We start from the raw sequence: 16,558 nt of genomic DNA, 5'->3' as shown, positions 1-16,558 counted from the left end.
ATTTGATCACGATCATGATCAAAGTCACACAAAAATGTCAATTAGATGATAATATTTGATTAGTAAAGTAACACATGATTTATTGATCATGTTGTTAGCAATAATTAACAATCAACAACAATTGAGAATCTAAATGAAGAAAAAAAAAAGAATCAGATTAACTTTTGAAGAGAAATTCAAACAAAAGAGAAATTGTCACATTCGTTTTACTCCAACCAAAATCAACAGAGAATATTAATAGACCAGTTAATTGTCATTGCCAAGAACGAATTTTGATGTGTACGTTAATTAACTAATTGTGAGAAATTAAATTGCTACGAAATTAAGTTAACTTTAAAAAGAAAAAAATTACAGTTGTAGATGAGGAGATTTTCCCCAAATGGGTGGAGCTTCAAATCGGAAGATTTTTTTTTCTTTTTTGTGTCAATTTCTTTTCGTTTCCAATAGTTGATCAGAATGATTTAATTAGTTTTTCAAAATTATTCTATTGTTTTTTAGATGTATTGTTGATCTTACAGTTTTAAGTTAATCTTTTGTTACTCTTGTTATGTTTTAACTGTTAATCTGTAGATAAATTTCACTGTAAAAAGAAAACACCTCAATAGGAACATTAGAATAGCAAGTAGATTGTTACACCTGTACATCTTTTGATATCCCTTTAATTATGGCCGCTGCTACAACAGCTTATTACCCGCCCGAACCCAAGTCTTACCATGGAGTGCGAATATTGGAGCCCATGTATCGAAATGTTGGTCTGTCCGTTGACCAGGTAAGGTTACGCTTTTGATTCGAGCTTTTTGAGACTTGAAGAAAATCATGTTGACACTTTTACTTTTTTGTTTTCACTCTTATGTAAATGTTTTGTTTTGTCTTCTTTTCCCTTCGCTTTCTTTTCTAGGGTAATTTTTGTTTGGTACAATTCACCGGTTTAGCTTTGGCAATGCTCTATTTTCGAGTCACCCGATTATTCAAATTCTCTGATACACAGAAACACCTGATCATGTTACTACCTGGAATTGTTTTGTGTTATTTTTGTTTCGGTTATCAGACAAGTAATTTATTTGTTCTTGCAATGTTATGTTATATTACTTTGTGTGCCTGTGACCCTCGATTTGTCCATTGTGCTGTTCTTGGCATTTCCATGCTCTATCTTTCTTACCTTCATCTAATTCGTCAAATAGAGGACTATGGTGGTTATTCTATTGACATAACTGGTCCAACCATGATTATTGTACAAAAAGTGTCCAGTCTCGCATTTTGCCTGCACGATGGTCGAGGTCGATTAGAAAAAGATCTTACACCGGAACAGAAGCAATTACGAGTTACCAGGATTCCAACACTACTTGAATTCCTATCCTATGTATTTCATTTTCCAAGTGTAATGTGTGGCCCATTAGTTTACTTTAAGAATTACTTGGAGTTTATTGATGGAACCAATTTTTCAAAGCACATTGAATCGCCTGAAGCTGAAAAGAGACCAGCTCACCCAGGCTTTGCTGTTATTAGAAAATTATCCGTCAGTTTCTTTTTCGCAATCATGATTGTCACATATGCACCAAAATTCCCAATAACCAAACTTTATGGTAAGTTTACTTTTCGAAGTTTATGTCGAAAAAATCGTAATTTGACTAACTTTCCTTTTCTTTTCTAGATGATAAGTTCCTTGCAGATTCTTCCTTCATCATGGTTATAGCTTACATGTTGGCAGCCACGGCCAGTGCTCGGTTTAAATATTATTTCGCCTGGAATTTTGGTGAAGCCTGTTGTAATGCCGCTGGTCTAGGCTTCAACGGGTTCAACTCGAAAAATGAATCGAAATGGGATCTACTTGATGCTGTTGATATCCTTCGGTTCGAGGTAAGATTATCCAAGATAATACAAACTTCCTCGTTAATCCCTTTAATTGAACACCGGATGAATATTATCAAGTTGATAATTAAATTTGACAAATTAGATAAATTCACGATCAAAAACCTTGAGCATTGAAACAAATACCTGGTTCGCTGACCAATTTAGTCTTTCGACTGTATCGAACTTTTTTTTTCTTGTTTGAGTAAATTTATTATCCTTCCTTATTGGAGCGAAGGTTAAAACTCGAGACTTTTTATATAACGGAAATTGTTGAGCAACAATTTATATTCAAACTATTCGCCTTTGCTTTCTAATTTAACAAAACAATTAACAAAAAAGATTTTATTAAGTGGGTAAGGATATTGGCAAGTAAACTATTCTATTCAAGGTTAATCTCCATAAATTGACTTAATTTCATCAGTTGATAATATTTACAATGTCTTCAATATGAATTACTTAGTTACATTAATCAACTAATGGCTGATAATTGTTGGATATTTAAATAAGTCTAAATTTCACAACTGATTGTTTCTTTCACTTAATTCATGCTTATAAGTCTCGCTAGTATTTTCTGCATAATTTATTATTCATTATAATACTTATCAAGAAAAAAGAAACTAATTGTCAATATAGTTTTACTGATTTACCTTGAAAATTCAATTCAAATGCTGGAATAAAATGATTCCATCAAGTTGCACAATCACCTCATCTTCCCATCCGGTTTCATCTCTTAATTATGACGATCTTTGCCACGTAATCGATCAGATCATTCAATTATTTCAGCCTGAATTCTGTATATATTTAACATTCCAATTAATCAACTAACTCTTTATACTAATCGTTTCTTCAGCGACAATTAAATTTTGTAACTTTCTATTTTCCTCTTTACCCTTAAGTGTGAATAACATTAAGCGCCTCGAATGGACTTTTGTTCAGTTCGTTACTATTTAATTCGCTTATTAATTAATTTCTCTTTTATTATATTCGATTTCCTCGTTTTCTTTATCGAGTTCAAATAGAATTGAGTGTTTGCTTTTAATGCTTTTACTTAAATCTGAGATGAAACATTATCAATATTGATTATTCCTCTATTTTTACCAACAAATAATATTAACTAATCAACTGAATCCTCTCAACTGATTTAACTTGATCAACACAATTATTACCGATTAAGAAAGTAACACTCGTCTTGTATTCATTGAGAGCTTTTAGTGTAATATTCATCAACGATTGTTAATTGATGAATCTAATTTTGATCATAATAGTTAATTGTGGAAATTGATGTGTGGAAAACATCAGATAATCAATAAATAAATAACAATTGCGACATATCCAATTTATAAGTTGATTACAGAGTAACAAAAAGTTCAATGTTAATCTATTAATATGGAGCCTAATTGTTTACAGATTAGATTAAATTTCATTTGGTCCAATCTCCAGTTGGACAATTGTTTGATGTAATTACCTGTTAAATTGTTTACAGTTGAGTTAACAATCTAATGATTCATTCATAAAATTGATTGGTTTTTGCTTTATTTGAAAAAAGTACTAATTATTTAACAGATGACTTATTTCTGATTGAAAATCACTAAAATTGCAAATCAATTATTTTTTTTCTCTGATTCTATTGAAATTGCGAGTAATTTAAATAGCAACTTTCGTCAGTTAATTGTTAGATATCAACAATTTATGGTGAATGAATCATTAGCCAAAACCAGGGGAAAGTCTGCTAACTAATGTTAGTATTGTCTCTGGTGATTATAATTATCGTACAACGTTAATCATTATTGTTCAGATTCACAATGAGCAATGAAATAGCATTTATCATTTGGTTGCTATGTGATGAAATACTTTATGACTTTGGATTAGTTGGTTAATTGATTGTTAATTTGTTAAAGGATAGAAAATCATCTTTGCAAATTGTTGCATTTATTCAATCACAATTGTAACTAGAACTTTTGGAACTCTGCCTATTCGTTGATCATATTAGTTGTTCAGAGTTTTCGCCATGAAATTCTTGGCATTTTACTCTAATTTTCACTCGTGTGATTAGATTTATTTTCAGTAATCAGCAGATTTTTCAATTTCCTTTCAATATCCTTGTTAGAATGATATTAGAATGATATCTATGATAATTTTCTGTTCTATTCATTTATGAACTTGATTGAACTTTTAATTGTTTTTTCGCCCTTGATTCTTAGAATTACATTGAAATGTTATTTTCAATTCTTTTGTTTTTATTGAGCAAATCAAACAGAACTTTTAATGATTGTCTTAAATTGATTGATAAAATGTTCTGATTAATTGTTTATCTCTCGCTAAAGAGATTTATTAGTTCATAAATTTATTTATTAAATTTATTTATTATTAATTTCACAATTTTACTAATTATTTTTTTCTATTTTCTTGACTTTATTCTTTTAGTTCTCGCGTAACCTTCGAGAAGCTTTGGAGGCCTGGAACAAAACTACGCAATGTTGGTTGAGACGATCGGCCTATGAAAGATCACCTAAATATCGCATGTTAGCGACCTATGTTTTATCCGCCATGTGGCATGGATTTTATCCTGGTTACTATTTAACCTTTTTATCTGGAGCTTTATTCACACAAGGAGCTCGAACAGCCCGACGATGTCTTCGTCATCACTTCCAATCAACACAATGGTTATCATTTGTCTATGATATTCTTACCTGTTTATTCACTCGAATCATGATGGCTTATCTTGTCTTCCCGTTTGTTGTTTTGACTTTAGCCGATTCTTGGAAAATTTACTGTCGAACTTATTTCTTTGGACATTTGATTGTTTTATTTGGAATCATCGTACTTCCCCTGATTGTCCGACCTCTTAAAACTGAGCGAAATGCAGTTGAGAATGGTAATAAAAAATCAAAGTCCAATTGAAATAATTTACTCTGCACTTGCGAGCACGAACAAAAAGTAAACCAAATCAATCAACCAAAAAGAATCAATTCAAAATTGTATCAACTTTTAGACTCAAACGGAAACGCACCTGATTCGATAAAAATATGACCTTAAATCCAACCAGTTCTAAAGTGATCGATCCAAAGGACAAGCAGTTTTCTGCAGCGCTACTTACTGAAAATCGAACTGTGATTTATATCATCTTCCAGTTTCTTTGGAGCATTCAATTATCGAACAACTAATGCGTTAAATCTTATTCTCTTTTTACTCTTCTTCTTAATAACAATTTGATATCATCACCGATCTGCGATTTGTTTGTTGAATACTTTCCATGCAAAACAATAATAAATCATCGACTGTCATCAACTAACGGACAACTTACCTCATCAAAATTCATCAATATCTCAAAATCATCCTTGAAATTATCGCATCAAATTAAATCAAGAAATGCTCATCACTAACAAAAGAAAACGCCAAGGAAAAAACGGAAAAAAAAATTCGCTCATTTTTCTCAATGAATCTTCTTCCAATTCCAACAACTGATTTCTACTCTTTCGATATAAAAGTAAACAAACAACGACAAAAACCCAAACAGATGACCTACAATTAGATCGATGAGTTGATTACAATCATTATTTCTGTGGTCGGAAAGGAATTGATTAATTTAACAGAAATCGTCAAACGAATCAAATTGAATGAACAATTTAACCCAAAATATTCCTGATGCAGAAAAACAAGACTAATCTCAATTAATTTTCTAATCTTTCCTTTTTCCCGCTTGATAACTGAAATTGGAAAAATATCTAAGTATCACAATTAACTTTTTTACAAGAACTGTTCTATTCCCATTCAAATGTCCTTCCAATATATTGATTGTTATCTTTTCTTTGCTAAAAATCTAAGAATGAAATTCATCGAAAAATTCAATACTTTTCAGCCTTTGCTCAGCCCATTGATTGTTTTCTATGTTGATTATTAGCAATCAATTGTAATTCTATTGTCAACAACCCTTTTTACGTGCAATTGCTACGAATAATCTTAATGTTAGTTACCCAACTATTTGCTATTTAAGTGCTAAGACCGTGAACGAATGGACAAAAGCTCTAAATGGCACTAAGATATTTTCCTCTCGTTTGCAGTCAATGTGTTTGCACGTAAACAAAGTGATTGAAGTGTCTGTTTTGATTAAAAATCTAATTTGTAGTAAATTGATCAAATTATTCCTGTAATTAAGATCTGAAGAAATCAATTAAAATGATGTTGATCCATTGCTATAACAAGGGGAATGTGCATTGAAAATTGTTCAAACTTCACCGACTCGCTCCATCTAAGCCTCAACACCTTTAACATCGGCATCAGCTTATATCAAGCAAGCACCTTTGTCAACACCAACTCGAACCTATTATAATGGAGAAAGTGGTAAAAACTCATCACCAGGAAAAGAGTTGAGTGCCTTAGATAAACTTGTGATTTCAGCGATCTTTCAATTATCTCATAAACTGCGTTACAATTTACGAGCAATTTTAGACAACGAGAGACTTAAAATTCAATTTTATCAGCGATGAAAAACAATTTTCATTTTCTATCTCATTTCCTGATCTTCCTTTCGAAAATTATTTCATGATAATAGATGAAAATATAATCGCTGGTCGAAGATCAACTCTGGTTGATTGTCTTAAAATTGAAAATTGACCAAATATCATTAATATTATTAAAAAAAACACTTCAAACCGATCAATTGATTAGACACAATACTCGAGATAAGAATTGTCAATAAGGTTGACAAATTATGGTGAGAAATGAGATCTAATTAGAATCTTTCATAATCAATTCTAAGAACCAAAGTTTCGATGCTATTGAACTAAATGTTTATCGAGTACAAAGTGTTCCAAGTGTCTTTTTCAATTCCTTATGATTCAATTAGGCTGACCAGTGGTCACTCAACTAGAATCAAGTTTTGAAATTAATACTCAGCTTATAATGAAGGTTGTGTTTTCATCGAGGTTTATACTCATTCTTATGCTCTTGAGTTATTTTCTGAAATCTATTGAGATTAGTTAGTAACTTGTACGTACATAATGATTATCGATTTGCACTTTTGCCTCCAGGCCATTGTCTGAATGCGTTACACCTTCAGTTTCCTCTTTGCGCTTAATTGAAGGGATGATCGGTATTTTTGCCAAATATTTTTGTCTATTTGCAGGAAAATGATCTTCTCAAAGTTATTATCAACTCGACATGATGTCCGGTGGTTTCCTCCCCTTGGAATCGCAGCACTAAAGTTATCGGAACTTTCGTTAATGGCCATATGAAAATATCTCTTCATCTTTTCGATTCTAGTGGAATTTATCAACCAGCAATTAGAAACTTGGGTTCTCAAATTGCAGATGCTGATTAGTAAATTGCGAACCAATAAATTATTTATCCCTGTAATTTCGTTATAAAAGTGATCTTGAAACGTTCCTAAAATCTAAAGTTCGAGGTGTTGGACTGTTCAATCATCGTATTTTCGATGTCATCTTACAGTCATTCCAGATTGACAAGACCGGTCGAACACAATAAGAAGACGGTCGACCAAAATGAGAAGACTAAGCCGAAGAGAGAAAATGTTAATTTTATTGGCTTGCAGAATGAGAAGACTACTCGCCAAAAACGGAAAACTACTCGACACAATAAGAAGACTACCTACCAATGGTCTATGTTACAAGCTTAATAGTACATTTTTCTAAATTTTCAAAAAAATTTGAATCTTCGCTTAATTAAAATTTTATCAGGTTAAAATATTAATTTGTTAATAGAAATACTTAATTATTCAAATTAATTCAGAAAAAAACTAGGATTTTCTTAAAAATTGCCAAGCATTTACCCCAATAGTCTTCTAATTGTGGTCAATAGTTTTCCTATTTTGCTGGACCGTCTTCTTATTTTGGAAACAATAAAAATTAACATATTCTCACACCGGCTTAGTCTTCTCATTTTGGTCAACCGTCTTCTTATTTTGACCGACCGGTCTTGTCAAACTGGAATGACTGTATAAGATAATACAATATAGCGTAAAAAGATATTGATTTCTTGATTCAACCTTTATGAGCTCTCTCAATTCGCATGCACCTTCATTCGGCGCCTTGGCATCTCAACAAGCACCGACCTTCGGCCAATTAGCGACCCAACAACCTCCAATCCAACAACAACAATCAACAGGCTCAATCTTTGGTGGATTCGGCGGTCAACCCGCTGCCCTCTCAACATCTCCATCTATTTTTGGCAATTCCTTTCCATCAGCTCCATCATTTGGTTCACCACAATTTTCCCAACGACGTCAATAATCAATCCAATCAACAAAAGAGAAACCAAAATGATTCAAATGAACAAGAAAATCTATCGAGTCAATTGTATTTACCAAACAAATTATTTTAATTAAATTTTTTCTATCACATTGATTTATTGAAAACAATTGACAATCCAATCAAAATTTCTTATAATAATTTCGGAAACAAACAATTGACTCGAAAAAAAAAGGTAACAAGTTAAATTAGTTGACCAACAGAAATGATAATCAACAACAATTAACCATAAATTTTATTAACAATTTTAAAAGAAAATGTAAACAAATCAATTGGATAGAAATTGTTTTAAAAAGTTTGGACTTTCAATCAATGAGTGGACATAAAGTTTCAAAGTTATGATTTGTTTTAATTGTTAATCATCATCTTAATTGTTAAGACATTGATTATCTATGGATGATAGACCCTGAGGCTATTGTCTAAAAATCAGTTACACCTTTTCACTTATTTTCTGTTCGTTGATTCCAATTGTTGCCAATTTTTTCTTTCTTTTTCTCTTCCATCATTATTTTATCTTCTTGAAAGTTACTATCAACTCACCATGATGTCCAAGGAAGAGATGAGCGAGAGAGAGAGAGAGAGAGAGAGAGAGAGAGAGAGAGAGAGAGAGAGAGAGATGAGAAAAGAATAATTTTCTTGTTCTTGCTCTAAGAAGCAAAAAACAAGAGCCGAAAATACTAATGACCAACTTTCTTGAGATTTTTTTCTCGCTTGACCAATACTCTTTTTCTTGTCCACTAGTTTTTCATTCACAATTAACTTTGATCATTAGAATCCACGATTAGTAAATTATAATCTTTCTCTTCAATTGTTGGGACAAAGGATTAAAATGATAAATTTACAATTAATTGATTATAACAGAAAGAAAATGATAAAGTTTCTTGTTAATTTTCTCAAAGTTTTAATCAATATTATCACTGTTTACATCTGGTCATCATATTGGTCAGTTTATGGCTTTTACAAAAGGATAACAATTAAGACCAACACTCTTGACGAGAAAAGGTAATTAACATTAATTAACAATCATTTGCTTGTAAATTGTTCTGATTGTTAATGATCAATCAACGAGTGAGAGAGATTATTAATTTTCCTTGTTGTTTTAGTTTATTGGTCACAAATTTTTTATTACTTATCGATGGTCAGTAAAGTTCATTGATTATCAGCTGATTGATAAATTTTAGAGTAAAATTAGTTGATTAATTTATGGGTTTAATGTATTACATTAAAAGTTGATTGGGTTACCTTTTTCTCCAAAATTTCATCTTCAATCTTTTCAATTCTCTTTCTCTCTCCTTACCTGTTTTTCTTGAAACATTTTCACCAGTATAAGGTTTACCTGTAAAGGAGTGTACGAACATAGTAAAAGATGAAAATGATGATGATGGTAGAAAGAAGATAAATTTACAGTCTCGAGAGAAAAAGAGAGAAAATTGAAGAGAAAGATGAGAAGAAAAAGAAAGAGATGAAGATAGCCTAAAGGTATGTATTGTTAAGATGAAGAGAGAGAGAGAGAGAGAGATGAAGATGAGGATGATGAAGATGAAGAGGGTGAAGAGGAGCGTTAGAGCGGGAAGAAACCTGCTGCCTTCTTATAAGGCGAAATTTTTTTCCTCTCTTGATGTTTGGAAGACACTAGACATTGGACAATATAGCGAAAGGTCAATTTGGACAGAGAGAGAATTGTGTTTACCTTTGACTCTCTCTCTCTCTCTCTCTCTCTCTCTCAAACAATAAAAATGATGAATATAAAAGAAGAGAAGAGAAAATGATGATGATGATGGAAGAAAAAAAGGTTAGGTTAAGAGAGAAAAAGCTATAAGTCACTTTCTACATTCACTTTACCTGCGAATGAATAACAGAGAAAAAAAGAAAAAGAAAAAGAAAAAGAATCAAGGACAATTTAACTTTGGAATAATTTTCTTCTCTTTTTCCATAAAGATTCAATATTTTCTTAGCTTTTAGGTTAACTGGTTCTCTTGTTGATAATCAGCGAATTGTTAATTAACAAATAGATTCATTTTCCATCAATTTTATCAATCGAATTTACTTTTCATTGATGTTTACACATTTTCCGGGTTTTTTTCATCCACCATCAGGTTAACTCTGTTACTGGAAGAGAAAAGAACAATTTTTTTATGTTTTTTCGCCATTTTTATTGGAGAAGAAAAAAAAACTTCTCAATCTTGGAATTAGGTCAATCCAAAAGTTTTTTTTTCTTTTCGAATTGATATTATTTCATCTTCTTTTTGTTTCTTTCATGCACTTTGACCTTTTTTTCCAACGCGTTCATCATTCACCTTTTTCCTTCTTGTACTAAGTGAGAGAAGGAAGATTTTTTTTCTACTTTGAATTTTCATCTATTCTCAGCATCGGTTTACCTTTTGTTTACATTTCTTTTTATTCTGATCATCGGATGAATAACATGATGGAGATTCGGTGAAATGGTGAAGGAAAAAACAGAAATTTCACTTTTATTTTTGTTCGATTGGTTTTTTTTTCTTCTTCGTAACATTTACCGTTTGCTAGAGTTTCACTTTTTCCTGTCAACTGAGTTCCTGTTGACGTTTTTTTCGTTCTTTCTTTCAATCAACTTCTCCATCTCTACCCACCAGTGTATCCACTTGATGATCGGGTCAAAGGTTGGCGATATTGTTGCTGTTCGACTGTAGTTCCAAGAGAAGAAACAAAAATTCAGGTAAGATGAACAATTTTTTTTCTCTCTCATTTTCATTCTCCTTCTCCTCTTCTTATTTTCTGATGATGTAGTAAGATGATGGAACTGGAGGTTGGCCTCTGGCCTAAGACCTTGAAGACCCTTGGGGAAGGTAAAGATGATGAAGAAGAAGAAAAAGAAGAAGCTAAATTTCGGCTTCTTCTCCTTCTTTTTTTTTCTCTTCTTCATCTTCTTATTCTTATTCTTATTCTTAGCTAAGAAAAACACAGTAGGGGGAAAGATAGAAAAGAAAATAAGAGAACCAGATAAGGTAAGAGAGAAGAAGAGAAAAAAAGAAAGACAAGTTGAGAAGAAGAAAGAAGGAGGAGAAATTTTGACGAGAAAGAGAAGAAAGAAGAATAATGATTCTCTTTCTTATCTTTCAATAGAGAAAAAGAAAGAGAGAAACAGAAGAGAAAGAGAGAGAAAGAGTCGCTCTCACTTTGGTTCGCTCTCAGTTCTCTACTCACATTTCTAAAAGATCACATTTGGATCTTTGCTTATCTTAATTCTCTGTTTTTCCAATCAAAATTTTCGCTTTAATTGTGATTCGTATTTCTAATTAATTCTCGTTAATTGTCATTAAATTGTTTTCCATTTTCTTTTTCTATTCTTTTCTAAAAGCTCAATAGAATTTGATTCAATTCTCTTCTAGTGTCAACCTTGTTTTCTACTCTCAATCCAATTGCTTTTTCTTGGTGTTTCCAATTTCTCTTGAAAAAGTGTTCATCATGAAGTGAATTGTAATTTAATTGTGACTTGAACTCTACCTGATTCAACAATTTAACATCAAATTGTTACCATTGTAAAAGGAAAACCAATTGTGTATCTAATAGTAGAAAAAGGAATCCAGATATTACTCATATTTGGGTTTTTCTTTCATTTTCATTTTCGTTTTGGTTTTGTTTTTTTCTATTCTCTTTCTCTCTGGTGAAAATACTCTTACAGTTTATCCTGTATTCCATTTTTGTTCCGGTTCCTTTATCAACCTTATGGTTTATCAATTGTTTTCTATTCTATTATAATGGATCGAAGGAACAAGAAGAGTAAAATCTCAGCAAATTTCAGTAATTATACACATCAACCTGTTCTACCTATACCTTATTCTCATGTGGCTGGGTTACATCATTTTCATCATTCTCTTCATCAGCCTCATCATTTTCACCATCAACCCTCATCCATGGCTGGTGCAGCTTCAGCCTTAATCTCACAACATGAGACATTCGGTGCAACAACAACAACAACCATGATACCCTCAGTAACTAACACTGAATCCTGGTTAAATCATCACCATAACCATCACCATCTCCTTCACCACCACCAACAGCAACAACAACAACAACAACAACTTCACCATCAAATCCATTCACAACAAACAGAACCGGTGACTAGATGTCCAACTAATCCTACCGATGGTACAAATAATAAAATGGAGATTGATACGGAATATACAAGCAATACAACGGTTGAAAATTTGTACCCAGAGATTTTGTCCATCATATTTTCATACCTTGACTTACGTTCTAAAGGTAGAGCTGCCCAGGTATGCTCAACATGGATGGAAGCCTGTTATGACAAGTCTGTTTGGAAAGGCGTTGAGGCCAAACTTCACCTTAAAAAGATAAATTCAACAATGATTGACAGTTTAAATCGTCGAGGGATTAAAAGAGTACAGGTAATGAAATATATATATTGTGTGTGAGAGAGAGAGAGGAAACAAAAACTCAAAGCTCAAATGTTGTGTATTAGAAGAGGAAGAAACAAAAATTACGATTGTACTTTTCAGCCATTTTTATCAATACATATACTGTGAATATATAGAGTGAAAGATTTAGAAGTAATATTAATATCATGAGGAATTGGAGATTTTTTCTTCATGTTATCAGGGGGGAACTTACAAAATTGGACCTGAATTCTCATCTTTGATTATATCAACTCTAAGATTTTATCCTGAAAACTTGAGATGCAAAATTTTATTACCCATTTCAGTTTTGATATAATCTCTCTATCCACTCCAATAACCTCTCAAGTTATTTACATAAATTTCATTTTTTGACATTTTACTTCTCCCTTAATTACTTTCTCTCCCATTATATAGCCTAATCTCTCTCTCTCTCCCACTTTTCTTTATCTCATATGATTCATTATGTATACAATCAATGTCACCGTGAAAATGGCTGAACCGTCAAATCAAACTTCTCAATTCTAATCACTTTGAATGATTCATTATGAAACTATTTCTTCATTAACTACAATACACTTATACTAATATTCATCTCTCTCTCTCTCTCTCTCTCTCTCTCTCTCTCTCTCTATACAGATTCTGAGTTTCCAAAAAGGTCTAAAAGAGCTGACAAACATTAGGAACCTTGAACGTCTCACACTAACTGGTTGTTATAATCTGACCGATTTACATTTATCTCAAGCCTTATCCCAAGAGATGCCTTCGTTGAAACAACTGAGCTTGGGCATGTGTAAACAAATAACCATCAATATGTACGTGTCACTTTGTCACATATTATCAAATACACCAAATATTGAGGTTCTCGATTTAGGTGGATGTAGTGAAATCACGGACGATGCTCTTACTGCCATAAGGAAATGTTTAAGAAGATTAAAGCAACTTAATATACGAAGCTGTCGATATATTACCGATTTTGGTATTTCAAGACTTTGTTTGGATAAATTAACAAATGATTTGAGTGATTGGAAACTCAATTCTAGTGATAATATTTTTAATAGACATAATCACCATAATGATACCAAAGATAAAAGTGCTCTAAGATATTCAAATTCAAAAGATGCTAACGAGCAAATTGATTCCGGTTTAACATCACTCGAACTATTGGATTTACAAGATTGTCAAACTTTAACTGACGATTCGCTTAAATTTATCTCATTTGGATTAAAAAGTTTACAATGTTTAAATTTAAGCTTTTGCGTTGGAATCACCGACATGGGACTTAAATATCTTTCCACCATGACATCATTAAAAGAAATTAACCTTCGAAGCTGTTCAAATATAACCGATATTGGCCTTCGATATTTAAGTGAATCGGGAATCCAATTGAAAATATTAGATGTATCTTTTTGCGATAAAATTGGTGACACTGGTTTAATTTATATCTCACAAGGATTAACATCCCTTGTAACCTTAAGTCTTAATTCATGTCCAATAACAGACCAAGGATTAATTAAGGTTTCCACAAGTTTAACCAATCTGAAAACCCTCAACATTGGTCAATGTAATAAGATAACCGATGTTGGTGTAGCCTCATTAGCGGAAAATTGCTTGAAATTGGAAAATATTGATCTTTATGGTTGCACGAGGATTACCCAAACCGGACAAGAGAAGATACTTCGATTACCTTTATTGAAATATCTAAACACTGGACTATGGCAAGACTTGGAAACACCAGTTTACTTTCATCCTTTTGCACCAAATTCACTGGTTCGAGATCACCATTCACCTGGATGTGTTTTACGACAATCAAATCGTAATTTTCCCTCAGCAAATCAATACAATTCTAATCAATTGCTCAACCAATATAAAAGCATCTACGCTGCTAATTGCGGGGACAATATGTTTCTACGAAACTGTATACTAACCAAACTTTGTGATTCTTGCCAAAATGTCAGTTTCCTTTTAAATCCAACTATACTCGCATCTCCCCTTTACATTGTCCTTAGACTGGATAAATCATGAAAACAACAATCAACGCCAATTAGTGTTCATTAATTAACTCTATTTTCATCGTCATCTTTTTCCCTGTGTATATATTTATCTTTTTCCATCATCATCACCACCATCACCTTCATCGTCGTCGTCATTGATAAACAAGCGAAGGAAAAAAGCAACAACAATCAAGCCAATAAAGTCTTCATTGGGAGAGAAATAAATTTAAAGAAAATCGAATTTAATTTAACTTTTTCTCTACAACTAATTGAAATTATCTTTGCCGATTATTGGTAAAAAATTAAGACAACGCCTTAAATCAGCCATCCAAATGCCGATTTCTCTCTCTCAAATTCATAATTCAATCTAAGATCATTTATCTTCCTGTATCATCGTTAATTGTCACATTTACTAACTCATCATCCAAGCGACAGTTCTTAATCAGCAGCAATTAAGCTATTTTCCATGTTGAATTGTAATATCATTGTTATAATTATGATTCTCTCAATGTTAATAGCTTTTCCAACCATCATCATCATCTAAAATCACTATTTAATCAATGATTTAGTCAAACAAACTTCCACTGTTTGATCAATGATCAAACAGTCACCTCAAGAATCTTCTTCATCATCCTCATCCTCATTTCCATCTTCATCTTCATCTTGATCGTCATAAAAAAAGAAACTTTTTTTCTACTGTAAACTTTTCTCGACAATCAACAAATCAAATTATCCAATTAATATCATTTCTGATATTATTTTGGTTACATTAACGGACTTACCTCTCGAATCTTTCTTTTTGTAAACAACTGATTCTGACTGTAAACTTTGATCAAATGATAATAATGTTTATTATTATTACTATTATTATAATTTATCCTGACAATTAATTATTATACAATTTGTAAATGTGCAAACCAAGTTATTTTGTGTAGAATTAACTAATTAAAAAAAACGCTATTTAATATCAATTGATTTTAATTAACTTTCTTTCTTTCTCGCGAATCTTAATCATGATTGAAATAGAAAACAAAAAATCAAGAAAACGACAAACTAATCAAGTAAAATCAAAGATTTAACTTTAATTGTAGAGTAGAGATCATAAAGGAAATTAAGAAGAAGGAAATTAAATTGTAAATTTAATTATAAACAAAAGAATATAAAAAGTTTCAACTAAACAAAACACGAATCTTGATTATATATGATTAAAAAACGATTTCCATTGTTGGTATCAAGTGAATTAATCACCGGAGGAAATTAAATTGTCACAATTAAGACAAGAAGCAAAAAATTAGCCATCAACAATCAGGGAAAGACAAACATACAGAGAGAGAGAGAGAGACGAACGTTAATTGTAACAATTAACCAGATTGTGGAGCTTCTTCATCAAATGAATTGAGTCTGTAATGAAAGATAAACAATCAAAGGCAAACAATTAACAGATTAATTTTCACGATAATTGTAACAATTAATAGATAATCAAACTTTTCGTTGGGAGGAAAAAGTTAGACAACAATAAGTTGTAACAACTTTTTAAGAGCTAAGAGATTAAGATAAGATTAAGGTAAGATTAAGCTTCTAGATTTAGATTTAGATTGTGATTAGTTAATTGTTGGAATTGTTTACTTACCCACAACATTGACTTTTAGCAAAACAACAGAAAACATTTCGTCCAGAGTAAGTTTGATAATCGTCGCAAGTATCACAAGCGGTTGTATTACCAAGGAAAACAAAGAAAGCGTCACTTGGTGTCGGTGTTGAGATGATTAAGATGGCGACAATTAAGACACCAATGAAACTGAATAAGATTAATTTCTCCATGATTCTTCAAGGTGGAAACGATTTTTTTCGCAAAAGAAAAAAAAACAATCAGATAACCAAAAAAAAAGAGAGAAAAAAGTAAACAATGAGTTAGAAAACAAAGAAAAGGATTGAAACTTTGGGTTTGACGAATTAGAACTTTTTTTTCTCCAAAAAGACAATCGAAATATCCTGTTTTTGTCACAAGTCTGGTCAGAATTAAGTGAACAAGATGAAGAAGATGCTATTGATG

General features: G+C 31.8%; 2 protein-coding genes across 3 annotated transcripts; both read left to right on the top strand.

The window, feature by feature from the left end:
* The first annotated feature begins 450 nt into the window (after positions 1-450).
* On the top strand, positions 451-6,053 carry LOC128389175 (lysophospholipid acyltransferase 6-like). Its single transcript, XM_053348715.1, has 4 exons — positions 451-769; positions 899-1,583; positions 1,652-1,857; positions 4,276-6,053. Exons 1-4 carry the CDS (start codon positions 665-667, stop codon positions 4,750-4,752), a joined length of 1,473 nt encoding a protein of 490 aa, XP_053204690.1. The 5' UTR covers positions 451-664; the 3' UTR covers positions 4,753-6,053.
* Positions 6,054-10,674: 4,621 nt separating this feature from the next.
* On the top strand, positions 10,675-15,462 carry LOC128389174 (F-box/LRR-repeat protein 14-like). Of its 2 annotated transcripts, XM_053348714.1 has the most exons (3): positions 10,675-10,812; positions 11,455-12,505; positions 13,151-15,462. In XM_053348714.1, the coding sequence occupies exons 2-3, from the start codon at positions 11,855-11,857 to the stop codon at positions 14,534-14,536; spliced, it is 2,037 nt and encodes a 678-aa protein (XP_053204689.1). In that variant the 5' UTR covers positions 10,675-10,812; positions 11,455-11,854; the 3' UTR covers positions 14,537-15,462. The 2 variants fall into 2 exon arrangements, with proteins under 2 accessions (XP_053204689.1, XP_053204688.1); XM_053348713.1 differs by lacking the exon at positions 10,675-10,812 and having other exon boundaries at positions 11,176-12,505.
* The last annotated feature ends 1,096 nt before the right edge of the window (positions 15,463-16,558 follow it).

This window comes from Panonychus citri, unplaced genomic scaffold (assembly GCF_014898815.1).
Source record: "Panonychus citri isolate SS breed McGregor unplaced genomic scaffold, ASM1489881v1 Contig00105, whole genome shotgun sequence".
NCBI classification, from domain to species: domain Eukaryota; kingdom Metazoa; phylum Arthropoda; class Arachnida; order Trombidiformes; family Tetranychidae; genus Panonychus; species Panonychus citri.
The sequence above is the reverse complement of the archived record's forward strand: the minus strand, read 5'-3'. Positions and strand labels throughout refer to the sequence as shown.